This window comes from Eleutherodactylus coqui, chromosome 10, assembly GCF_035609145.1.
Source record: "Eleutherodactylus coqui strain aEleCoq1 chromosome 10, aEleCoq1.hap1, whole genome shotgun sequence".
In the NCBI taxonomy this organism is placed as follows: Eukaryota; Metazoa; Chordata; class Amphibia; order Anura; family Eleutherodactylidae; genus Eleutherodactylus; species Eleutherodactylus coqui.
The window spans coordinates 128,696,924-128,724,629 of NC_089846.1; the positions used below are offsets into that span (position 1 = coordinate 128,696,924).

The following is a 27,706-nucleotide window of genomic DNA, read 5'->3' on the forward strand; positions in this document are numbered from 1 at the left end:
TTCAAAGTGGCACCCAAAGTCAAACTCCTCTCTTTAAGGGTGCGTTCACACGAGCGCATAAACGGCGCGTTTTTGCGCCCAATCATATAAACGTGACCATCTGAGGCAATGGTTTCCAATGTATTCGTTCGCACAGGCAATTTTACGGCGCGTAAAAACGGCAACCCGAAAAACAAACGGAACATATGCGACCGAAATACACGCCAACGCATATTCGATGGCCGAAAAGACAGTTTGCAAAGTAGGAACAAACGATAATATGCTTTCTAGCTCTGGTCATGATCGCCGAAAAACGTTCTTTCCGGCGATTAAACGCTGCGCACGTGCGAACGTAAATACGCCTACGCTCGTGTGACCGCGCCCTAAAGGTGTTTTCGGGAACTATAATATTGATGACCTAGCCTCAGAATAGGTAATCAATATCAGATTTGTGTTACTTCAAAATCAGTCACATTTAAGTATATCGGATATTGCAGCACAATTCTGGGTCACTGCACAATATATGGAGCTGTGCTAGATCCACTGCACAAATGGAAATGGATCTGGAAACGAGATGATTGGCAGAATGCATTATGAGATCCCTGCTAAAACATTAAGTAAGTGACTGGGGAAGAAGGGGGGGTCTAGTTTTGCCAGGCCCCCCTGACTTTAAAGTATAGGGACTCTTGGGCAACATATTTTTGCCTGAACAATACGGTCTATAGTTCTTTAGCTTATACTTTTATAATATTCCACACACGTACATATAAATGATCCATCTGAATGAACATGTCTACCTACCCTTCAGTAAGAATAGTTATATTGTGCCAGAAGTATCATGATTGGGGATTATAAAAAGGCTATGGAGACATTTACAATCATTTTGATAACTTAATTGTATCCAAATAAAATCTAATATGAAGCCACTTTGCAAGTTAGTTTTGATTTACAAATACCCTACTGTTAAGTATCTTCAGCTCCTTTGTGAACTTACATGTCTCCATGGTTACAGACTACAAACTAACCCTGGGTGTAGTCTGCTCTTGCAGTCATGTGTTAATTCCAACTGTCTGACAATAATTTGCTAGCCAGAAGGGAGAACAGCATTCTATGGTTTCTTTGTAGTCTTTATATAGCTGTATACACAAAACAGTGGGATATTTTTAATCAGGACTATTTTTAAAGTTGTTGCTTATTTATTTATTTGTATGTATTGAAATAATAAAAATAAAATGTTTTCCAGGGCTGGCATCAATTCTAAGGCTAATAAGGTTATAGAAATTGCTATATATAAAGAATTTAGAAAATGCAGGGATGCCTTAGGCAGACACACGTCATGTGAGATGCTTTTTGAAGTATACAAACTATCAAAGGAATTCTTTACAGTGTTATGGTTTTTTAATGTATCACAAACATCAAACACATTGTGGCGGCACGTACCGTACATTACAGCATTGGCATTAGGAACTTATTTCAAACTTTTTGGTTTTTTAACTGAATTTCATATTATTTACTCCACTTTTCGAACCTTCAGATGTCAGTAACCACAATTACAGGGTAATATTCAAGGGTCGGGTCGGCAGAGACTCTTCTGATTGCTTATACACCTTCAAAACCTCATTGTAGAGATCCTAACAACCGAAGGTGTAGCGATGCAAAATCTGGACCTGCCATGTGCCATAAGGCTGGTGCCTTTGGGCTCAGAGCCTACGTGCCACTGCACCCTCTATAGCTACACTTGCCATTTAATTAGAACTATTGACCAGTGCTGATGAAGTTACAGGGAAGCTACAACGGCGCTGTTTTAACCATAGAGCAAACAGTGAATCATCTGTACCCGCGCCCCTCCTCAGGATAGGATACAGTTGAAAAGTATTGGGAATCGGGAAGCCATCAGCTCTGTGTAGGGCTGCTTAGAAAATAATAAAGCAAGGTATACTCACCAGTTGTATACCCCTTCCGCTCTGGTCCCTGTGGTCTCCTCGTAGTTCTGGGTCAAGTAGTCATGTGCCGGTCTAGGATCATAACTGCTAAGGCCATTCATTGGTCTCAGTGAGTACCCCTGAGGCTAGTGATTGGTTCAGTCATCATGTGCTTAGATGAGCACATTACCGGTTGACCCAGAAGTGAGAGGACATCGGGGGAAAGCCGCACGGGGAAATGCAGCCGGTTGGGTTAGGTAAGTAAACTTTTTTTTGCTTTTAAAAAATAGTAGAAAGTCATAGAGATAGAGGTGGCATGGCAATAGTGCATGGGGGCCCAACTCATGACAAGACATGCAGCGGGCCCACTAAGTTGTTATAATAGCCCTGAGCTACATAATTAACAGTGTTGATATTATCTGTGCTGGTCCATCCAAGAGCAGGGGTAGTATCTCAGACTACCGAACCATGTTGTGCATAGGATAGTCTGAGAATATGGCTGCCCTTTTACATACATGAGGAGAGCACTGGAAAAGGGATGAGCTGTGACAGCAGGATTCAAAAGACATTTGAACTAAACTTTACGCGTGTACTGTGAAATATTTACTGTGAACCATAGAGTTACTTTAAGTGCAGAGGAGTGTATTCGACTCTGAGGGACCCGGCACATCTGTACATTACATGAACAGCCTATTGATCTCAACGAAAAATGTGTAATACTTAATATTCCCTATGGTGGTGCTGCAGGAGAATCTCTCCATAGATTAAAGCTGATAACTAGAGTGACCCAGCAGTGAGACAAATTGTAATTGGCTTATCGTTAGGGGACTTTTCTAATGAAAGAGTTTGTTCAAAGTGACAAACCTCCTTAACCCCTTTTAGTGGTACGCCCGGAAAATCTCCGGGGCTTGCTGCACTTACCATGCAGTTAAACCCTGGAAGATTTCCGTGGACAGCTCTAGTGCTGAAATGTGCAGAGCACTGAACTGTCATCTGAAATCTTCCGGGGATTTTACTGCATACTCAGCGCAGCAAGCCCTGGAGATTTCCCTGCAATAATACCAACTGTCAAAGTAGTACAGTGGCGCAGTGACTGCATGTCCTGGCCACGGGAGAACTGTGTAATAGCTTTATTAGTTCACAGACAGCAGTTCTCATGCCCGTGGTAGTATTACAGATCCATAATCAGTAGTACATGTATTATCTGTGATTTTTCACAGATTACACCTTCACATGCTGTATTACTCAGTTATTCAATGGGGGAATAAAATGCCTCATGGAGGCAACATAGAGCAGTATGAACACTGGGGACTCTGTTCGCTGATTAAAGGTTTTACCATGAGCATGGGGCCTCATACTAAGGAGGAATTTTATGGCCATACTCCATGTAATTGCCTTGTGAAATTCTGTATCTAGCCAGGAGATATTTTAACGAATACATACAACAAACGACGGGTGCATTGAACTTCTGTTTTAGAATCATGAAGTCTATCCGAGCTTGAACATACCAAAGTACGTAAATTCTGGACTGTAGTCGATGAGGGATGGATCTGTTACGTTGACAAATATAGAATCGTTCTTCTTGAGTGTAAATACGCCTCCCACCTGGGATGAGTGCAGGTCAGATCTTTCAGGTTGGGATAGAAATGTATTTGCTCCTTTCAACAAGAGTCTTTCTGTTTCATGTGGTCTCTTCATGTAGATATACTGCACAAACGGAGCCTTCAGGAACTGGGCAGAGTTTGAACTAAAACTAACTTGGGAGTACACATAATACACACCGGGCATTTCCACGCGTAATTGCCCATTTATGTATGATATTTCCGATTTCGTTGTTAAATACCCTTTTTCTTTCCAACGAAGAGCTGTGAAGACAAGAAAACTCTAATTAATTAAAATGCATTGATTCTCCGCATTTTTTTGCATCCTCCCATAATTCCATGCGTTACCCAAGCGGGGAAGGACCTATTGCATTGTTCCATGCTTCACCCCACTTCTCGGGAGGTACAAAGTTGGTATGGAATCTTTAGGACAATGCTCCCTGGGAAAAGGTCTCTCTAACGCTACCGGCGGTTGGCTACTTTCCAAGTCAATGTTTAAAGGGGTTGTCTGTGACTCAACTATTGATGACCTATCCTCAGGTCAGGCCTTTAAAGGGAATGTGTCACCTACATTTTTTACTAATTAGCAGCAGATTTTATCTTTTTTAAACCAAATTTACACCACATAACCTGCAAACTGTTGCTTTAGGAGTTGTTAAGCAAAAAAAATCTAATGCGTGCTAAGATAAACTAGATATGACCTCTACTGATACAATGGAATAAGTAATCATGCAGATATAATAAACCACAACTTGCATATTTGCATATCACATACCTGTGAGTCACTTTGGGGATATATCTGAGCTGTGACCTAGTTTAACATTGTTCCCACAGCTTTTTTCAGCTTTCTGCACGTCCTATCCTTGGGCATGCCCTCACATCGCCCATTGTTTTCAATGGGGCCGGTGGCAGCGTTGTGCCATGTGCTAGGTGCACACAAGTGTGATGCTAGATCTCCCCACTGAAAACAATGGAAGACACATAGCCGCGGCAGAGGATCGCTACTTTCCCAGAGTGAGGCATCCGCAGGGAAATCGCATGTCGGCGAGCGCAATACTGTGATTCACAGCCGGATATCGCACTCGCCCGTGTGAAGCTAGCCTAATAATTGGGGTCAACCAGATTTTTTTTTTTTGTCCTAGGAATAGAGATGAGCGAACGTACTCGTTTAGGGTGATTTCGTAATCGAGCAGCGCTTTTTAAGAGTAACTGACTACTCGGGCGAAAAGATTCGGGAGGCGCTGGGGGTGAGCGGGGGGTTGCAGAGGGGAGGTGGGGGGGGGCGGAGAGAGCTCCCCCCTGTTCCCCACTGCTACCCCCTGCTCCACCATGCCACCCCAAAATCTTTTCGCCCGAGTAGTCAGTTACTCTAAAAAAGCGCTGCTCAATTGCGAAATCGCCCTAAACGAGTACGTTCGCTCATCTTGACCTAGGAACCATCTTTCTTTTCTGCCGTGATCTCCAGCGTTAATGAATAGTTTCTTCAGAGGTGGACTAAAGCTGGCTGTACACATTAGATAAAAATTGGCTGTGCATATGGTAGATTTGCAAGAGATAACGGTCAACAAAATTTCGTCCAACAGCTATTTAATGTGCAAGGTCAGCTCTCATACCGCATGATTCTACCTGTACTATACAGCCCTTTGAGCAAAGGTGTCTATGAACACACTGTTATATTGGGCCAACAGAACCAATATATGTTCAGTATAGGAAATAGATAGTAAATGCAGTTCACCATCATTAATGCCCCACTGCATTACAGTTTCCACTCTAGAGCTATGCTAAAAATTGGGTTCTCAATTGTCTATTGAGTGGGTTTCGGGCATTGCAGTGTTTATGAACATGTTCTCTTTTTCAAGAACACCTTGACAGTCTCTTGGCATTAAACAAGATCGAATGGTGCTCACTGAAACGATATACCGGCGGTACAACTACCGGTGCTCCAATGAAACGGTCGACCATCAGCAGTTGAAAATTGGTGAAAACAGTTGTGGTCCTCAAACATGGATGAATAATATCCTCATCTTTGTTGTTCCATTATAAACATCTTTTACAGGCTTAGAAGCTTTAACTTGCCTATTAGTTTGGAACAATATAGTTGTTCTTAGTTATAACTAAAGGGTGATCATCACTCAAATAATAGCTGGAAATGGGCAAATTTGGGCAATAGTCATCCTGCTTAGAAGAAACTGCCAACAGGAGTTGCTTGGTTTTTAGCAGAACTAAAAACCAAGTGACTGTTGAGTTGTGTAAACAGGAGTCACTCAAGCTTTGAAGGACTGCCTGTTTACTGTGAATGGAGGTGGGTGCCTGGAATGATCCCTGGCCTGCTTCCCTCCATTCACAGAATGACTATCACTTCTGTGTAAAGCATATGAGTGATACTCGCTGGAAGAGCTGTTGGGCACCAATGCACCTGATAGTCGTTCCATGCAAAGGGACCTCTAGAACAACTACAGTGTTTGAAACCAGTAGCCAAGCTGAAACTTTTATGCCTGTAAAGCTGTTTTTATAATGAAGCAATAAGTATAAGGATTTTATTTATCCATGGTTGAGTGCCAGGATTGTTTCTGCTCTTTTTCAAGGACCTTGGCATTGTAGGGTTTTAGTCCCAATTATGGGTGTAGATCGGGGAGGGGGCATGCAAAGTACATCCTTAAGTGCTAGATGCCATTGGATGGTCACCAGTAAGCCACTCTTCCTTGGCTATAAAATTTAGATACAGTGCAGTAAACTGGATCTTTGCCCCAAGTGAAGGAAAATCTGGCTAGTACTGTTGACCCAGCTAACAAACACATAAGACCTGCATACTGTTATCAACTGTAAGAAGATCACCAATGAGCCGACAGTCATTCCATTAACTAAAAATTGTCAGCTTTGACTAAATTTCACAGTTTCAATTGTGTCTTCAACCTGTATTAATCAATACATCTAAAGTCATGGTTTGCTTATTGCATATATCTAAGAAGAACATCTCCAATATGATGCACCACATAACAAACCGACTTCCTGTTTCGAATATTGTTTTAGAGACTTTTTGCTTAAAAAGTACCTATAATACATTCTACTAGATAAAAGATAACAAAAAGCACCGTGTGACTAGTTGCTAACTCCTATTTACAGTGTATCATATTCTCAGAACTACTACGCAGGCCTCCAGTGTTATGGACATGGGACACGTAGGCTTGTCCTCCTACCATTATCGTCCTTAGTAACAAACAACTGACATAACCACATTGTTAATATTCTGGAACGTCTCTGAAGATCACCTACTGATAGGCCACAAACGAAGTGTTCACATCTTATCACGTGGGCTGAGTAATATGTAGTATAAATCTCCTCTACTTTACTGTCATGACTCACAAAGATCAATTAAGCATCCTTTTATGAAGTTATAGCAGGGATGAAAGTTACTCATTACCTGAGATTTCAAAACCCACCACAAGGCAAACAAATACTAATGAGTCATCATGAGTTGTATAATAGCACTCTGTTGCCTGTGCTTTTTATCTTATCAAACACTTATTTTCCATTCATTAAAGCATAAAGCAAACATCCCACAAACAATAAATCATAGTCTCTCAATCACACAAAGTCAGACTGGCCAACCCACCAGATGATTCTATGAGGGTCCAGGTTTCGACAGAAAAATGGGCTTAAAAGTTGAGTAGTAGACAACCCTATCTGAAGTTGATTTGGAGCCATTCACTTCTTGCTTGGGATAATTCTTATGGGTTAATTCATAAATAACTTATTAGAATAGATTAACTAATGACTTGGGTATTGATCTAGTTTAAGCCGTTGTTAAATGGGGATGCGCACATGTTCTGCATAAATAATGGCAAGTCTCAAAATAATCTGCTTTGGTGGACACAAGGTGCCCCAATCCAACACTGGCCTGACCAGATACTTATGGAAACCCACGCCATGATCCTGAATATTCCTGGTATGTATTAAAACCTTTTCATCATGGTATCGTTGGAAGAACGAGAGAGAATTATTTTTTTTTTTCAATTGCAAAATGGAACTTTTTCAAGCAAAACCAGATCTTTGAGAGCTTAAAGGGAGCCTGTAATCAACTATAAGCAACATAAGCGAAGTTATGGTGCTTATAGTTCAGGTGATGTGGAGCTCATGGAGTCTCTTCTTATACTCACCTGGTCCTCCGTTTCTGTGGCGCCCTTTGTTGAAGTCAGTACGCGCACAGCCAGCGTGACTCCTTTCAGAAGGCTGCGCATGCACACTCCCATTCATCTCTGTGGGAATGCACATGCACAGCTTTGTGAATAGAGTCAATCATAGAATCATAGAATGGTAGAGTTTGTAGGGACCTCCAGGGTCATCGGGTCCAACCCCCTGCTCAGTGTAGGATTCACTAAATCATCCCAGACAGATGTCTGTCCAGCCTTTGTTTGAACACTTCCATTGAAGGAGAACTCACCACCTCCTGTGGTAACCTGTTCCACTCATTGATCACCCTCACCGTCAGAAAGTTTTTGCTAATATATAATTTGTGTCTCCTCCCTTTCAGTTTCATCCCATTGCATCTACTCCTGTGCAAATGAGAATAGGGCTGATCCCTCTGCACTGTGACAGCCCTTCAGATATTTGTAGACCGCTATTAAGTCTCCACTCAGCCTTCTTTTTTGCAAGCTAAACATTCCCAGATCCTTTTACCGTTCTTCATAGGACATGATTTGCTGGCTGTGCGTACTGACTTCACCGCGGAACACCGCAGTAATGGAGGACCATTTGAGTATGAGACACAGCTCCCCAGACTCCTTGTCAACTATACTATAAGCACTCTAACTTAGTTTATGGTGCTTATAGTTGATGGCGGGTTCCCTTTAAATCTTACAACATATTTGTTATAACTAAAACATTTGTATCCTTGTGTGGTCGTCCAAGAATCATCTAATCAATAATATTAAGATTATTTTCAGACATACACAAGAATTTTCATGGTATGTGGTACATAGTCCACACAAGGTATATGAAAGGGATTGTCCCGCTTCTAGTTATTGATGACTTATCCTCAGGATCAATTAACAATAGCGGATGAGAAGAGATCCACCACTTGGGCCGGTGTCTTTGTGCATGAAGTTGTTTTGCTGATGAAGCGGACAGCTCCGTACATTGTGCAGTGACCTCAGGGTAGGTCATCAATAACTAGAAGTGGGACAACTACTTTCAATTTTTTGTGTGAGGCCATCTGCTGAATGTTCTCAAATGCAAATGCCATTTAACCCAACCAAAAGATTCAAGACTCGGATGTTTTCTACTTGTCTATATTACCTAACTGGGCATGAAATGCATCTCCTGACATTCTTGGTGGTCACTAAACCTCATGTTCGCTATTCTACTCATCACACTCTATATTACATTGAGATCACTACAACATATAATGACATCTCAGGAGGCTTCAGACTGTTTGGTGCTTTAGACTTCACCCATAATGTAGGTCACAACTTTAAATCCTGTATGGCTTTCATCCAATGGCAACCAATGCCATACATGTATATTGCTTGGGCATGGACTTTAATCTTATGCAGTTATATCCTAACTAGTTATGTACATCACAAGTTTAAAGTTCCTGCAATCTAAAAAGAAAAGGGGCTGATTGAGTCTCCAGCTGTGGACTCCGAGGAGAAAACAGGTGCTTTATAATTACTTTTGTCTTCTCATTCAATTAGTACTATGTAGAGAAGAGACATCAGCCGCTGCCACAGTTGGCTTCTGCAATCACCTGGTTACTAGTTGTTATCCAGCATGGCAGAGCTGATGGGTCCTAGCAGACCCAGATCAGCTTTGGAAGTGAGCAATGTCACAACAGGGGAGTGTTTTTCCTTGTAAATGGGGCTCCCAGGATGCCCCACTTAGTGGAGACAACTGCAAAATTGCAAAAAAATATACATATAATGCAAGTACAAACAACACACCACTCATGCCAACACAAAGTCTTGTCATAGCTGCCCCATTCGCCCGATACTATTTGCATTTTTATCAAAACAAAACTCAATTTGAATTTGCAAATTTAAAGAATAAAAAACTAAAAGCTAAATAAGACATTTCTGTAAAGAAAAAAAAAAAGATTTTATATTTCCTGGGTGTTGTCCTTGCACTCCCATCAGGACTGGGACTACCTAATAACCTATAAATGCCGGTATCTATATACATAAAGAGTAAAGCCCTCACTGACTCACTCACTCACTCACTGACTCGCCACTAATTTTCCAACTTTCCGATGTCGTAAAAACTTGAAATTTTGCACGAGCATAGATTATGTCCATAAGAGGAAAAGTAAAGGGGTTCCAACTCGATTATTCGATTCTAGGCACAAAAGAATTTTACGTACATAATCTAATTCTCTCACTTTCCGATGTCATAGAAATTTGAAATTTGGCACGAGCATTGATTATGTCATAAATAGGAAAAGTTAATGGGTCCTAACTCGATTATTCAACTCTAGCGCAAAAGAATTAGCGTCCAAATTTTACGTACGGAATCTAATTCTCTCACTTCCCGATGACATAGAAACTTGCAATTTGGCAGAGCATTGATTATGTTATAAATAGGAAAAGCTACTGGGTCCTAACTCGATTATTCAATTCTAGCGCAAAAGAATTAGCGTCCAAATTTTACATACGGAATCTAATTTTCTCAGTTTCTGATGTCATTTTATATAAAGGAAACATCGCATGGTTACCTCCCCATGGTGTTTCCTGGGTAACGCAAGGAACCATGCAAAATGGTGAACATATTTTTTTCCTTGGTATCTCTAAAGTAACCACGACTTCATAAGATTTTCCGTGTGAACACCAGATAAACACCAGTACCAAATTAACTCGGGCGAAGCCGGGTATATCAGCTAGTTGTACATATGAATACATTGTTCAGTGTATTCCCATGTAAGTGTTTTTCTCCAGCAGGCTCCTTCTCCCAGGGCTGCCGATAGGCTCAGGTCTGCTCAATAGTAAAGAATATCATTTTGCCCGGAAAGCAGTATAATAGTAGTGGCACTTCCTATTCACATACAGTATCTAAGTACACAGCTTTTTCCACATTGTCACTCACCATCTTTGATGCTGTTGGGTTTGTCTCCCACTAGATGTATGGCAGCGACTACTTCTACAATAAATAACAGAGTAATAACATTACATGGAGTAAGATAAAATATTTCAGCTGTATAACTGATAGACCGTTGTCTGATCTCAACTGTACAATGCAACATTTCTTAAGGCAGACAGTATAAGGACATGTATATCTTTGTGATGAGGGAGGGCCAGAATTTTTTGATGTACAGTATAGTAGGACGTGCAGTTAAGGATCATTAGTAGAGATGAGCGAGCATACTCGCTAAGGACAATTGCTCGATCGAGCATTGTCCTTAGCGAGTACCTGCCCACTCGGGAGCAAAGGTTCGGCCGCCGGCGCGGGTGACAGGTGAGTTGCGGCAGTGAGCAGGGGGAGCGAGGGGGAGAGAGGGAGAGAGAGATCTCCCTCCGTTCCACCCTGCTCTCCTCCACCGCTCCCTGCCCGCCGCCGGCACCCGAACCTTTTCTTACGAGCGGGCAGGTACTCGCTAAGGGCAATGCTCGCTCATCACTAATCATTAGCAGTCAACTGTTAAAATAATTTCCTGAAAATCAATTAAAAAGTTATTTAAAAAGTCCTTCAAATATTGCAGTTAATGACGTGCTACGATGTAGACAATTAGTTGCAAGAAAACGTAAATAATGTTTTTGGAATTACCTGGAATTGTGGATTGATCACTTATAAAAGGGGGTCTGATTGCTATCTAAGTCGCAATTATAGGCAGACAATCTATCTAAACCAATAACACAGAGTTGTACCATTCAAGTCTCTAAGCCTCTTTCACACGAGCGTGTATATTGGCCGCCATTTTCACGGCCGTCTGATATACGCTATGATCATATGCATTGGATTCCAATGCAGCAGATCTCACGGCCGTACTCCTGCGCCATGAAAGCACCCGGCCAGGGCAATATAGCGCCAAGCGCTTTCATGCCGGCCCGCAAAGATAGTCCTGGAACGGAGCCAGTGGGCGCATGTAAAAAAACACCTTCGGCAATTTGAAAGAGGCCTTATTGAGTGCATTGAAAAAAAAAGTGAATGAATTTCTGTATTAATGACTTCATCAAGAGCTAATTGGCAAAAGGTTTTCAATGAAAGAGTTGAGATTGGAAATGTGGGTTTCACAATTGCTTTGCTAATTAAACAAAGGCATACAAACACTGGTTTCTGATAAATCTCGCATAACTACAAAAGAAAGGAGGTCCAGCACTTCTTCATAAATTAAAAAAACACTTACTTTACTAATTATGCATTCATAAGCAGAATCATGAAAAAAATCTGTGTACAGCAGTAAATTAAACATTTTAGATAGGTTGGGACGCATAAAAAAATCATCAAAAATGTGTAGGACTATTGATACTCTACCTAGGAGTGAGTGTCTTGTTAAGATCACTCCAAGAGCACAACAAGCAGTCCTGAAAGAGGTAAGAAAGAACCCAATGGTAACCGTAAATGACCTACAGAAGACTATAAATTGCAACAACTGTTTATGCGTCCACTAGTAGAAACAAGAGTGATGTTCATGGTAGAACACCACAAAAAAAGCTGCTGCTACCCAAAAAGAAAAAACACCGTGGCCATCTCACATCTCATGTTTGCCCAAGACCACCTGGATTTTTGACAATGCTTCTGGGAAAATGTTCTATGAGCAAATGAGACAAAAGTAGAACTATTTAGCGCAAATGCACAATACTAGATTTAGAGGAAAAAGAACACTGCACACCAACACCAAAACATCTTCCCATTTGTGAAGCATGATGGCGGGCTGCACCATGGTTTGAGGCTGGTTGGCTGCCTCAGGGCCTGGAAGCATATTAGCCTATTACTCCCCACTTCTACACGAGCCAACCTAAACAACCAATCACTGTGAATCAGACAACCCAAATAACCAATCACCGGGAATGAGTAAACCCAAACAACCAATCAGGTTGCGAATGGTGCGGATTTGGGGAGTAATATAGATATATGCGGCCTGGACGCTTCGGGATCATTGAGGAAACAATGAATTCTAAGGCAGATCAAAACATTTTACAGGAGAATGTAAAGGCAGCAGTCTGTGACTTCAAGCTGAAGACAGATGATGCAACAAGGCTCAATGACTCAAAGCACACAAATGTTCTGACCTTAACCCTATAAAGATACTATGGCATAACTTGAAAAGACCTGTGCTTGCAAAGCATCCCAGAAATATTAATGAACTGAGACACATTTACAGGAAGGAGTAGTTCAAAATTACTCCTGAATCTTAATTTCAGCTACTGGAAATGTTCTGTGGCGGTGACTGTTGGGAAATCTACTGGTTATTAAATTCAAGACTTCACATACTTTTCCTCCCTGCACTGTGGATGTTTACTCTATTTAGATTGTTTGTCTGTAATTATAGATAAAATCAGACCACATTTTATTAGTAATCAATGTAGAAATCCAGGTAATTTCAAAGGGTTCACTTACTATTTCTTGCAATTGTATATTAGAGTTCCTTTTAACTATCAAGAAGGGGCCAAGAGTGCTATTCATCCAGTTTTAATGAATGTATGTGTATAAAATCAATCACAGAATGTGTAATCCATCATACACACCCAAGTACATCCATAAGTTGATGCCTTTTTATAATGTTCCACTATTTAAAAAATCAAAGGGGTAAAACCGGAAAACGAACAAATTCTAGTATCCTAATCCTAACAATTCTGTGCCTTATCCTCACTGCCATTCCCTATTAGTCCCCGTTCCCCATTAGTCCCCGTTCCCCATTAGTCCCCGTTCCCCATTAGTCCCCGTTCCCTATTAGTCCCCGTTCCCCATTAGTCCCCGTTCCCCATTAGTCCCCGTTCCCCATTAGTGCCATTCTTTCTGTTTAACATCTGTAAGTAATGGCGTGACATCCATGAAAAGTCACATCATGTAGTCTCGACAATCAGTTAAGGCCCGCCTCTTTGGCATTTTATCCATATTGACATCATGTCATGTTGGGGTAATTAACTGAAACGATCACATGACATCTTGGTTAACCACAGCATGGATAATCATGACAGTGTGGAAAACGGCACAGAATTCTAAAGGTAAGTATATTACAGTTTGGATTGTTCTCCATAGTAAAACTTAGTTCAAGGTCTCGGAAAATTTTTTTCAGCCTTTGTGTATAAAAATAGAAATTTCATAGTAATAATTGCATTAAAACAAAACCAAGCTTTTATAATTAGAATATGTTCAGACTTTCCACAAAGTACTTTCATCAATTCTATTTGCAAACAGGATGTTTAATATGTAGTTGTATGTTATGAGGAAAATAGTTTATTTGCATATTGACGTAGAACTAAACTTCCGGTTAACAATGGTCTTCTTCTGCTTTAATGCATCAAGATTAGAGATGAGCGAGTATACTCGCTAAGGCACATTACTCGAGCAAGTAGTGCCTTAGCCGAGTATCTCCCCGCTCATCTCTAAAGATTCGGGGGGCGGGGAGTGGCAGGGGAGAGCGGGGAGGAACAGAGGGGAGATCTCTCTCTCCCTCTCTCCCCCCACTCCCCGCCACAACTCACCTGTCACCCGCGCCGGCCCCCGAATCTTTAGAGACGAGCGGGGAGATACTCGGCTAAGGCACTACTCACTCAAGTAATGTGCCTTAGCGAGTATACTCGCTCATCTCTAATCAAGATGTTGAAAAATTAAAGCGAGGATCTCCAACTTGGATCTACTAATTGGGACAGGAAAAGGGGCACCGAAAATTTAGGGCTATAAAGCTAAAGGAAAAAGATAAGAGTTGCCGAGACACCAAGGACAACTTTATGACTATGTTTATGATGTAATCGGCATCTGAAGTTTTTGACATGGATTTTCAATGAAAGTCGTCAGCAGCAATCTGTGCTTTGAACGTGGATTTCTGTGACCTTTATGCATTTGTAGAAGTTGTGGACCTGCATACAGATCTAGCCTAGTTCGGTGGGGATAATCGATTTCCTGACATGGATTTCACATGTCACTTCGTTTTTTTTTTCCTGTGATGCGGATTTGAAATCCATGTCTGGAAAAATTCGCATGGATTTCCATTTCAGTTAATAATATACATTAGACGTGTTCAAGTGGAAGAATCCCCAGTCCTCTAAAGGATTAACCCTTTGCAATCCAATTTTGGATTCAGGGTTTCCTAGTGGGCTTTCTCTTTCTGCCATTATACAATGGCGCCGTCTGCTGACTAGAGCCAGTACTGTCGTATGTGACATGCTGGAGAGGCCCCCGACAACAGAGCGGCCACTAATATACAGTAAGAATACCCTGCCGGACGTCTTCTGACATCAGAGCTGTACAGCCTTTAATCAGAATGTCTTCAGACGTCAGACAGTGGATTGGAAAGGGTTAATTGATGTACAACATTATCTTTCACCACCAAACTAGCAATCTGTACAGCCATGTAAGCTAATGTCCTAAATTTCAAACACCAACCCAAAGTACAGGGCTGCAGGGTCAGTGATACAAGAAACATCCTGGGTCCAATAACATAAGCGCTCAGATGAGTGAGTCGACTTGACTGGATGCCAAGTTCCATCACCACTAAGCTGCTAATAACACTATAAAGAATGGGTTGGCTAAACCTGCTTTAAGTAAATGGCATAACTTCTTCCACCATTAGTCCTGTTGACTTTAGACATATTGTAGAATCTTAGGGTTTCACAAAACACACTTTAAAAACCATTGTACTACAAAATTCCAAAATTTGTTTTATGTATTACTTTTTGAGGCATCTAAGTATTACAGTGTGAAGTTGTAATTTTCCTTTTAGCATCTTGTTTGCCATAAAGTATAAAATTATGAAAGTTACTTAAGTATAGAAGAAACATTAAAGGCTCTGTTCACACTACTGTCATGTCTTCCATTCTTAATGGAGCCTTGGCTGGATTGCTGGATCCATTTTCAAATACAAATGAACCCTACTGAATCTCCAAGAAGGGAGGTAAGTACCCTGTAAGTCCATGTCCGAACTAGCAACATGAGACAAATATAGGGGGAAAAGGTGGTAATAGACGCAATCCCATTTATCTCAAGGAGGCACGAGATGGATTTTTGAGTGCAACTCCTCTGTTTTTTATTGAAAATTAATCTAGCAAATAGACACGTTTCGGGGCTGTTGCGCCCCTTCCTCAGTATTTTAGCTGGGGATACTCTGCCAGCATTGGTGTGTTCTCTTTGCAGAGTAGTGGAACTTGCAACATGACTAGGGACTAGAGATGAGCGAGTATACTCGCTAAAGGCAATTGCTCGAGCGAGCATTGCCCTTAGCGAGTACCTGCCTGCTCGAGACCAAAGGTTCGGGTGTCGGCGCGGGGGAGCGGTGAGTAGCGGCAGTCAGCAGGAGGGAGCGGGGGGAGAGCGCCCCGCTCTCCCCCGCAGCTCCCTGCCCGCCGCTGGCAGCCGAACCTTTTGCCTCGAGCGGGCAGGTACTCGCTAAGGGCAATGCTCGCTCGAGCAATTGCCTTTAGCGAGTATACTCGTTCGTCTCTACTAGGGACCTTAGCCAATCCAGACACCCATCTGTATACAGTTGTTTCAGGCCTCATGGCCCTTAAAAGTCTAGGATTTCAGATGGGTGGATGAGATGCCTTGATGCAGCTATGAGGAAATACTGATAATCATTAAATAGATCTTTTTAAATAAGAGGTATTAAACACAATTTCAATCTCGTTACCTTTCTTTAACGTAACGTCTCTTCCTCCTACATAAGGCGCCGGGTCTGATATTTCTTTTGTATCTAAAATTTGAAAACACAAGTCGGTATGATTTCATGTTTGCAGTCTATATTCTGCTTATAGTTCATGCTTTCCTGAGATGGACATCAATCTGAATTGTATAGTGGATCGTAAATCATGCATGCAGTATGTGTGTTCTGTTTTTTAATATGACCATTGGTCCTTAATTTTGTATGTGGATTATTGGTTGCATATAATCATAGTAATCGTAAAACCTGCACTTGCTACAAATAATTAGAGATGAGCGAGCATACTCATTTAGGGCGATTTCGCAATCGAGCACCGCTTTTTTTGAGTAACTGACTACTCGGGCGAAAAGATTCGGGGGGTGCCGGGAGTGAGTGGGGTGTTGCAGAGGGGAGTGGGGGGGGGGGGAGAGAAAAGGGCTACCCCTGTTCCCCACTGCTACCCCCGCTCCACCACGCCGTCTCGCGTCCCCCCGAATCTTTTCGCCCGAGTAGTCAGTTACTCAAAAACAGCGGTGCTCGATTGCGAAATCGCCCTAAACGAGTACGTTCGCTCATCTCTACAAATAATCCATCTCAATGCTTAATAGCGCACGTAAGTATGAATTCAGAATATTAGCTCTTCTTGCTTTTATTATTTGGGCACAACATTCTAATCACTCAATGACGTAAATATATCTGTGACTTGTAGAAAAAAAATTGTATAATGAAACACTAATCCCCAACACAATGAATTGTTTTAATGCCAATTATCTTACCCAAAGTTGTAACAAATGGGATCGTATAAGCAAGAAATGATTTTGTTAAAGCGACACCCCTGGTTTTGGGACATATTTCTGTCCCAGGCCCGGACGGAGGGGGTATATTACTTGCTGTTTTTCTTCTTTTCTAATGTCTCTCCGATCCACTGGTTCATGATCTTTTTTACAGCCATTCAAGATGACTACTTCACTTTTCTACCTATGTAATGCTGACTGTGCACTGCTCTCTCATTGGCCAGTTCTGATCCAGTCAGAGAGAAGGTATAGTGCATTAGTAGTCTAAGGCTGGTTTCACATCTGCGTTGGAATATCCAGTGAGAGATTCTGTCACTGATCTGGCTGAAAATGCAGTGTTCTTTCTTCCAGCCAAAAGCCAGGCAACTAGTCGGAAAGAGGGCGAACCCCATTATAGTCAATGGGGTCCATCCGGCGTTGTTCAGTTCCATCTAGAGATGGGACCGTTCAGCCTCAGGGATTCCCCTTTCCTGCTTCCTGAACAGAGCAAGAAAGTGGAATCACTAGTGCAGATGTCAAACCACTCTAATGCTACAAATATACCGTGGGGATTATGTAGTCTGAAGATTACATTGACTGTCTTGGATGGCTGAAAACAAAACCCAGAAGCAGTGTATCAGAGAGCCATCAGCACAGAAGTCCAACACCAGATAGCATAACTACCTCCTCCAGTCCCAGGAAAATATTTTGTCCCAAAACCGGTAGGTCGCTGTAAGTATTCAATATTGCCATTATGCTGATATACTAGTACATAGGTTTAAAAGAATGTCGGAAATTAGGAAAAGAGTCTGATTTTCTTTTCTAGAAACACCATTTTTTTGTTCTACTGCTTTCAATATCCAAAGTATCTTTTAAGATAACCATAGACATTGGATGGCTGTTAGTAGATCCTGATATTTTTCATAGGATCAGTCAACAACCACATTATGGAAGCACATACAGTCATCCTCAGCTTGTCCTTAGTGGAGGTTCTTCTACTAATGCAAACTTTTAATTTACCTGTTAACTTTTCAGGTTTTTTCCCAGAAGTATTCTCAGTGATCTAGAGAAAGAAAACATGTATGACTACAAAGCTTCAATGTTGCTGTTTACTAATTAGCAAACAGAAAATGTATTGAGGCAACAGTTTCAAACCAGTCATATTAAAGCAAGAAACTAATAATGATTATATTAAACAATAGCAGCAATTAGTTATTCTACTTTAGGCAAGCATGAGACAAATGGGGACACTATATACAGTATGTCTACTGTAGCAATTAGTACTCCAAGGTTTTGAACCAGCAGTAGGGGGTCTCAAAAAACACAGGTGAGAATTTCAGATGATGCTACCCATTACCCATGCTATACCATGCCATACAGTTGGCATACGTAAAGTATTTTGTCTTACTTTATGTTTGGAGAACTATGCCCAACTGTTCATACTGACTGCAACTACAGACTAAAAGTTAAAACAAAATGTATATATTTTTCTTCTTTCCATCTATCTCTAGCCTAGACAACCAGAAAATCGTGGTTCATAGTAGCCAAGGTTACCAAGTGACTTCTGAAAATATCCCATGCAGAATTTTTTCTAGAAAAGTTTAAGGCAAACCTACATAGAACACTTCTATGTTAGGGCTTATTCAGACGAGCTTGTTTCTGTGCATACAATCGTGCGCACATAACCACGCATCTATTAGAACCATTGGTTTCCTATGGTGTGTTCACCATGCATGGGTTTTACAGGTGTGCAAATGCGCGTACCTGCAAAACATAGGACATGCGTGCATGCACAGGTCCGTGCTGCACATCAATATTCCCCACGTGGAGTCCCCTTGTCACTGAACACTGTGACAGCACTGTCACAGTGTTCAGTGACAAGGGGACTCCCCGCGGGGAGTAAAGATTCTCTGTGACAGCTGTGGCAGAGGATCAAAATGTTCTCCCATTGCTTTCAGTGGGGCTGCTGCTGCTGCAGGCGACCACTGCGGTGATTTTCGGGGAAGGGCTTTAAATATAACCCCTTCCAGAAAATCATCCCTGGCTTGTTAAAAAATATATATACTCACCTCTCCGCCACTGTTGGGGCTCAGGTGCGTCTTCTTTGCTTGGTCTCTGGCAGTATAGTAAGTTCTTTCAGCAGGCGGGTATTTAAAATCCCCACCTGCTGAAAGGGCTGTATCTGATTGGCTGAGCGCTCAACCAATTACACGCAGTGCTCAGCCATTCATTGAATGACAGCTGAGCGCTGCCTGTGATTGGTCACAGCGCTCAGCCAATTACAGGCAGCACTCGGCCATTCATTGAGTTCCATGGTCAATAATTACCTCAGTAAATACCCTATGCTGCACTTACTACCTGACTGTTAGCAGTAACAAAGGAAGTGATTGCCATGAGACAATGTTTTTAGCCTGGTGTGGCTCGATGACAGCTAGCCTAGATATTTTAGCTAACTAGTAGAAATTTGGCTGGATTGCTGGACCCATTTTCAATCTGCCCTCACTTTGCCAAGCCTGAGTCTAGACCACAGCCAGTCAGTTCTGAAAAGAACTACTGAGGTGTGGAGTTATGGAGGAACCACCTAGAATAGCTGCTCCTTAAAATGTCATCCAAATGACATTTAATGTGAACTTTTTATACGGGCATTTGGTGTTTTATGAGGCTGCATTCGCACAGTGGCGTTTACCAATAAACAGAGTGCTCTCACCTCCATGAACAATCATTGTAATGCCAAAGAGCCTGTGACTGTAACACATATGATTTAATATATTAAGGATCATTACACAAATTGCGCTTGAATATCCATTAGAGCCCATTTTTGTATACATTTTGGGGATAACGAACTACAGAGGGAGGTTCAGCCATTTTTGTGCGTCCCCCCCATCCTCCCTTCTTTTTATTTTGTGTTTTTGTTTCTTTTTGGGTTTATACTTTGCTTCGCATTAATGTCATCACCATTGGATATGATCAGTCCCTGATTTTCAATTAGAATTATTAAGAGTTATGTTTTATCATTATCCTTTCAGTGATACCCTAGAAGTATATTTTGGATTGTAGTAATATGAGCCCCTGACCAACTGGGCGTACACCAGAGGGTATTGAATGGTCCATTGAAATCCTGTGCAGGTTGCCAACTCTGGATCCTTCAAAAGAGCCGCAGAACATCACGATCAGGAAGCATCCTTTCACCTATTCGATGATGTACGAAAATCCTGTATGATGTTAAATTTTGATTCATCAGTCTAGAGATGAGCAAGCATACTCGCTAAGGGCAATGACTCGATTGAGCTCGGAAGAAAAGGTTTGGCTGCCGGAGGTTGGTAGGGAGTGGCGGGGGAGAGCGGGGAGGAACGGAGGGGAGATCTCTCTCTCCCTCACTCCCCCCCCCCCCCCCCGCTCCCCCCTGCTCACTGCTACAACTCACCTGTCACCCGCGCCGGCAGCCAAACCTTTTCTTCCGAGCGGGCAGGTACTCGCTAAGGACAATGCTTGAGAGGAAACCAAAGCATAACTTTTAATACAGACTAACAAATTTACAGGCATTTGTTTAGTACTTTTTGACCACAGAATAAGTGAAGACGTTAATTTGCATAGTCATATTTTTGTCTACAAAGTAAATGTGAAAACCAACAGTTAGTTGTCTGCCGAGGTTAAAGTTGTGGCTTTCGTTTCTGCTTAGGAAATGGCTTACAGAGGCACTTTTAAGGCTGTAGGAGGCATTTTGGTGGATCTTGCCATTTTTAGAACTTACATTTATTAAAGGATATGTTTCACTTTTTAAGGGGTGCTGATAAAACTTTAACAGGGTATTTGATGTAAAAGACACACTTTTAAATAGCATATGAGAGAATTTTGTGTGACTGGTTCAAAACCTTCATTGGCCAGAACAAAAGGGCAGCTACACGGAGAATCTCTCCCTCTGGAAGACTCAATACACGAAGCATTACATGAACACTCCACTTACTGTATTTCAGTAGAAACCATGCAATGCTTCATTTCCCCTGTGGGGGTGCTGTAGGAAGTTAATCACTTGCTGCCAGATTCTCCCACAGATTGCAATTAGTTACCAGAGGTCTAAGCAGCAGGACACCGTCTAATCAGCTAATTTTTGAGGAACCCTACTAAGAAATAATGATTGTCCAAAACAGAAATTTTCTATAAGTAATTTTAAATACAGTTAACTGACAATATTAACACAACATTTATGTTATTAGCCCTTTCCAATCCACTGTCTGACGTCTAAAGACATTCTGATTGAAGGCTGTACAGCTCCAATGTCAGAAGACGTCCGGCAGGGGATTCTTACTGCAGATTACTGGCCGCTCTGTTGTCAGGGGCCTCTCCAGCTTGTCACATACTGCAGTACTGGCTCTAGCCAGCAGATGGCGCCATTGTATAATGGCAGAAAGAGAAAGCCCCCCTAGAAAACCCTGAATCCAAAAATGGATTGCAAAGGGTTAAAGTAGATTCGTTTTTATTGGTTTTAAATCATGAAATGCTATTAAAAACCCTGCATTAAAAGATTTTTAATGTGAATCATCTATTCTCAAGGACTTATTATTATGTTATGGGACTTAGCTACAGAGAGTAAAGTCTGTCTTCGAGAATGTGGTCACACTGCCTTAAAAACAGATGAAGCACATCCATGTAGACCAGTTCCCATAGCTATAAACAGCCCAAATAACACCCATAGGACATGCTTTAGTTTATTATATACTACTATTACTGTAATTTTATGTACTGTTTGTTCGAATTTCATCTCAAGTACTGATATCACAGAAATCCTTATGAATCCATTGCATGTTCATAACTCAATAAATATTTTTTACCTCCAAGTACAACTCGGAGAATATTAGGAAATCGGAGCATGGAAGTGTTCAAACAAAGGCTGGACAGACATCTGTCTGGGATGATTTAGTGAATCCTGCACTGAGCAGGGGGTCGGACCCGATGACCCTGGAGGTCCCTTCCAACTCTACCATTCTAGGATTCTATGTCCTCCGCTTTCTTAATTGATCTTCACGGACTAATTGAGAACTACTTAAAAGTGAATTTTTATGTGAACACTCAGAGCTCCAAATCCCCTGCATAGGCATAGAATTCAATTAGAAAATTATTACTGCCTTTAGCCACCACTAGGAATTGCTTTTTTGAAAAAAAACAGCCTCAAATATTATAAAATTTAAAAACCGCTATTCACCTCTTCAATTTCCTAGTGGTCACCTGACTCTCACTATTACCAGAGACTGGGAGAACAGCTGGGCTACAAAGTGGGCTATCGGGGCCAAGGACCGGTAAATAATGCTGTATTTGTTATTTTCTGCACCAGTCACTAAATGTTTCTAAAGTAACTGGATAACTTTTAACAGTATGCAGTATGCTCTTTAGCTCCCTCTAGTGGCGGCTGAACCCAGACAGTACTTGATCATTTATTTCTATATTTATGCTGGGGATTTGGACATCAGTCTAAAAAAACCAGAGCTCTGAGTGCTATAAAGACATATTAAAAACAAATGATCAGAAATTAATTTTGCATTTTTTTAAAAATTAAATAATAGTAATTATAGTGTTGGTGAAAATCTTTTTGAGCAGTTTTTGCAACAAGTTTTCTCAGTTTATCTCCAGAAGCAATGTTCGAGGGTTGCATTGTGGGAATTATTATGTGCCTATGAGTTTTGAATAGTTACAATATCAGACAATTAATGGGGGAAATGTTTCTGCACAAATTTTTGACCCCTCCCCCAAAGTTAATAACTATATGATATTTTAGACTAAGTCATAGCAGCTCTATATCTTGTCTACATGAGAAGGACTTATTGTTAACCTCTATTTAGGACACCACTCTTTCTAAAAGTAAGTTAATTATGGCTATAATCTGCATCAAATGGATGTGCAGCGTCTTCATTAGAGATGAGCGAGCATGCTCGTTTACGGCTGCTACTCGATTGAGTAGCAGTCTTATCGAGTAACTGTGTACTCGCCTGAGCAGCATGAGGGGGGGGGGGGGGGGCGGCGAGGGGAAGCAGAAGGGAGCGGGGAGCGAGTACACAGTTACACCATAAGACTGCTACTCGATTGAGTAGCAGCCTTAAACGAGCATGCTCGCTCATCTCTAGTCTTCGTGAATTATGTGGCGTACACAATAACATTTCCAAATCTAGCACTAAAAAAAAGGCATAGAAAAGTCAACTTCCTTTTGAAATATAAGTTTTTACAGCAAAAATTTAAGCCCGGGTATTATTCCATTTGCAAGTGGAAAACAAAAAAAAGACAAACCACATAAAACTCATTGTGCACACAAGTGCATTCACACCAACATGCCATACCTCTGTGATAAGGGCGCTCAATTGTCTTAAAACTTCTTGGCAGCTCAGTAAAGAAGAATCCACATTATCTTCTTTCATACATTTCTGTATTTTCCTTAGGAATATATAATCGTCATGGTAGCTGATTTCTTTTTCAATCTTTGTTGAAACATGAATAAAAAAAGTATTATTGTTGTGTATTCTCTACTACCATCTATACACTTCAGTAAACCGAAAACACGGCCATAAGAGATAATATAATAATTGCTATGTTGTTCTATATAGATATGGACTTTTGGGCCACTAACTGGCATTGAGTGCTCTGCTACTTGCTGAAAGAGTTTATTTCATGTACCATGAGAAATGCCATGTATTAGTGTTAAGATGGCCAAACAAGAGCAAATAACTGGTCAAAATATTACAGCCATGCATAGCTGTCAGTGGCAGCAGGTAACGTTTATAAGGTCTGATTGGCCGTTGAACAGCCGATCAATTCATGAACAGTTATGGTTGATTAAAAATAATAAAAAATTTGCTTAAAATTAGGGATGAGAGAGTATACTCACTAAGGCACATTACTCGAGCGAGTAGTGCCTTAGCCGAGTATCTCCCTGCTCGTCCCTAAAGATTCGGGGGCCGCCGCGGGGCGGGGAGCTGCGGGGGAGAGCAGGGAGGAACGGAGGGGAGATATCTCTCTCCCGCCCGCTCTCCCCTGCTCCCCGCCGCAACTCACCTGTCAGCTGCGGCGTCTCCCGAATCCTTCGGGACGAGCGGGGAGATACTCGGCTAAGGCACATTACTCGAGCGAGTAGTGCCTTAGCAAGTATACTCGCTCATCCCTACTTAAAATCAGTAAAATCAGTTGCTTTGACGCAACTGTGAAAATAATTAATGGCCTAGAATTAGGGCAAGTGGTAAAAAGCAGTCAATGGTCACCCTAAATCTATAACCAGCTTAATATGAACAAAATACTATTATTTGCATGTTACATGTAACAGAATCCAGGTAAAGATAAAAATGGGTCGGCCGCCCACTAAACTGGATGAAGCGCTCTATAAAATTTACATTCAAGGCTTGCAACAAAAAAAGAACATGAGGGTAATCTAAATCAGAATGGAGTGCATGAAGTGTGCCAGAATTCTTAAGTACGTTGTACCTTTTATTGGTGCAAATCAATTTAGATACATTTCTAAAAAAAAGAACAGATGTTACACTTCTTACCCCACCTTTTAAAAGGATCTAGAAAAGGAGGTAAAGTTAAGTGGAGTTGAGTTTTCAGAGACATTTATGACATGCAACTTTGTAAAAAGTTGCAATTTTTTAGCAAAACCCTTCTTGCGCAGAAATTTGTGACTTTTTGACAACAGGAAACTACTGCCCAGCCTGGCTAAATTCACAATTTTACACTGCAAAGGGGAAGAAAGGCTGCCAGGAAACTGGTGTCAAAAATTCCCCTGGTGATAAATACCCCCGAATGTGTTAACTCAAGTCTATCATGGCTAGGGTAACTGAAAGGAGCTACAGATTTGTACTGCTTGGTGGCTCCAATCACTTTCAAGCTAACATTGTATAGAGCATTAACAATTGAATTGGCTCTCTGTGCTATCATATCTTTTCTGCATTGCTGTCCAGCATCATGATTTCATAGAGTATTAGCTCCGATATAACATAGGTAATCCTAATGTATTAACGTTAACCATTATCTTGGTGTTCACAATGGAGCATTCACCAAACCTATCGATCTACATGCAAATATAGATTTTCTATCCTCTATTAGAAATATATAGATCTGTGCCTAAAGTTTCACATAGTTTTTATGACTTTAACATATTTTATACTTGAATCACATTACTTCATACATTTCGAAATTGGCCTAAATCTGTCATTGTATTAGATTCTAGAGAACTAGAACTCAAATAATTTAATTGGCTTTCTCTTAAACTGCTAATAAGGTTTTTCCTAAAGCAGTTAATGAGATTAAGCAGCCTTCTTAAACACCATTCTTTGTAGTATAATTGTCCTCTAAAGCAAAAGGCAAGAAAATGCTTCTCCGTAATTGCTATATTTTTATATAGGCATTCAGCAAAACTATGTTCACTTTTGTTCGTTGCGATGCAATGTAATGCTGTCAAATTTAATTACAGCTAAAGCTTAACTTTACTTAAGACTGGAAATTCATGTGAGATTCGTCAGGGGCTCAAGAAGCTAAGATCAAGGGTGTTCTCGGTAGGTTGGAAGAAACAAAAAGACTGGTGAATGTGCTGGAGATAAAGTCATAAAGAAAAAAAGTGCGCCAAAAGCACTCCTGAGCTCCTAAAGCTCCACGCAACTAAAGTGTAACGCCTAATGATGCATTAAGGCATCATTATATATTACCGATCTAAAAACACGGGGTGACAGCAAGGCAAAAAATATCATGGCCAGAAGAGATGGAACCTTCTTCCACCAATATAATTATAGATCGCGGCTCAGTTGGGTCGAAGAGCTAGAACTCGAGCCTTGAGATCTGTAGTGGAAGATCTACCATAGGGACATTGCTATGCTGCCTACCAGCAACTAACAATAAAAAAATTTACCCTCTATAGGTTCCTTATACTGAGTAACTAGCAGTCAGCAATGATTTTTATTGGCCGCCCAACAAAATAGAGGCTCTATGGGGTAAAAAGTCCATTTTGATTCAAAATCAGTGGTGACTCCAGGGTGAAGAACCTCTATAATGCTTGTCATCTCACATGATCTTGGGCATGTGTGATTGTGACACAGGTGGGTGTAGAATATTTGGGTAAGCTTCAGTCACAGACTTATTTTCAGGGTGTGAGAGGAGAGAAAAATTGTGCCAGTGAAAACATTAGTCAAAGCATACAAGTAGCTTTTACTAGATCAAATACACGTTTCCTCAAGTAAGAAGAGAAGTTAGAGCTATAGAATACCCATGAGTAATTTACTTTTACTCTTACTGGTAAACTATACTTGTTCCCGCATATCAAACACTCACTTCTGGTTCTAATAATGAAGAATCACCCAAAAACTTCCAAACCAAAAAGTTTCTAAAAAAAATGAGACTTCTTATGTTCACAGAAGGTTCAGGTTATTCTGTTCATCCAAACATCTATCAGTGTAGTCCAATGTAGTTAAAAGGTTGTAATTAAACTTCCTAACTTACCTTGTCTACTTTCGTGTGGAAGTATACCCCAAAAATACAGACCCCGACGACCTGTGCAAAAACGGAAAGAGTAAAAATCCATAGAGACATTTTCATGGTGGATGAAGATGGCTTTAGCCGGGATGGATCTTCTGGGGGGCTTTGATTATAAGAGTTGATCATTGTGCAGCATAGGAGTGATGTCTTCTTCAGGCAGCTGGGTAAAGCGTATGGTATTACAATTACTGCACGTTCAAGACAACAGGTAGAACCTACACACTTCCTGGAATATTTATTCAGCAGCTTGCAGTATGATGCATGGTTCACGCACTGCATATTACAACATTTCATTTAGATTCCACGGTTTCTTGCACATTACGTTCCATTGACATTTTGTTCCTATGGAAAGTAGGGGTTTGATCAATATTTCAAATATTCCAAATATTCCACTTAGTCGTATTTCCATTAAAGAATCTAAAATCTTTTTTCATCTCCGTTGACTCATTCAGCTCTTAAAACAACTATTTTATTTGTTTTATAGCATTTGCATAGAAACAAAACTGTCCAAATCTACCTATTTTGGATAGTTCTTATCAATGGGACCCTTTAATGAAATACATACCTACAAAAGCATTAGACATACACTATTGGAGTGAGGCCATTAGGAAAGCTGATTAAAGGAAATGTAAATTCAGGAAAATAATATAGTGCTGAATCTGGTTTTATGATAAATATATTTTTTTCCCAAAATTTTTATTATTTTTTTATTTTTTGATGTAATTATTCTCAACAAGAAATCTCGGGGTCCTTTTGGACGAGCCGATTATTAGTGAAGCGAGAGAATGAGCGAGTAACTTTATCGTTCGCTTTCGTGCAGCCTGTTTAGCAGGCAGATATATCATTGGCTTGTTCAGACAACAGCTTTGCCATATAGATTGGGAGATGCACAGGGTTGGTGAGTTAAGTCCCATTTACACTCAATGATTATTGCTTAAACAGCCGATCAACTGAACAAATTGACAACTTTTTTGCTTAAAATTTAATGACTTGAAATCATCTTTTTCCCCTCATTAGCTAAAGTAAAATTTAGTAGAAGGAGAAATAGTTGTTTGCTCAGCTGGGCGTGTGTTTATGCGAGGGATTATCTGGCTGGCAGGATTCCATTGTCTTCTCCCACTATGAGTAAACAATGTACTCAGT

At 40.9% G+C, this 27,706-nt stretch overlaps 1 protein-coding gene across 1 annotated transcript; it reads right to left on the reverse strand.

Moving 5' to 3' along the window:
• Positions 1 to 381: 381 nt before the first annotated feature.
• CD40LG (CD40 ligand) lies at positions 382 to 26,720 on the reverse strand. The gene is made up of 6 exons (XM_066579888.1): positions 26,528 to 26,720; positions 23,386 to 23,523; positions 18,080 to 18,122; positions 16,278 to 16,340; positions 10,577 to 10,630; positions 382 to 3,766 (listed from the first exon to the last, which is right to left on the reverse strand). Exons 1-6 carry the CDS (start codon positions 26,687 to 26,689, stop codon positions 3,390 to 3,392), a joined length of 837 nt encoding a protein of 278 aa, XP_066435985.1. The 5' UTR covers positions 26,690 to 26,720; the 3' UTR covers positions 382 to 3,389.
• Positions 26,721 to 27,706: the final 986 nt, after the last annotated feature.

Excerpts from the sequence above, each read along its gene's own strand:
- CD40LG (XM_066579888.1), bottom strand. The coding sequence starts at position 26,689 with ATGATCAACTCTTATAATCAAAGCCCCCCAGAAGATCCATCCCGGCTA. Across the intron at positions 23,524-26,527 it reads TCCACACGAAAGTAGACAAG|ATTGAAAAAGAAATCAGCTA; the intron begins GTAAGTTAGGAA and ends GTTTCAACAAAG. Across the intron at positions 3,767-10,576 it reads ACCCAACAGCATCAAAGATG|CTCTTCGTTGGAAAGAAAAA; the intron begins GTGAGTGACAAT and ends TTGTCTTCACAG.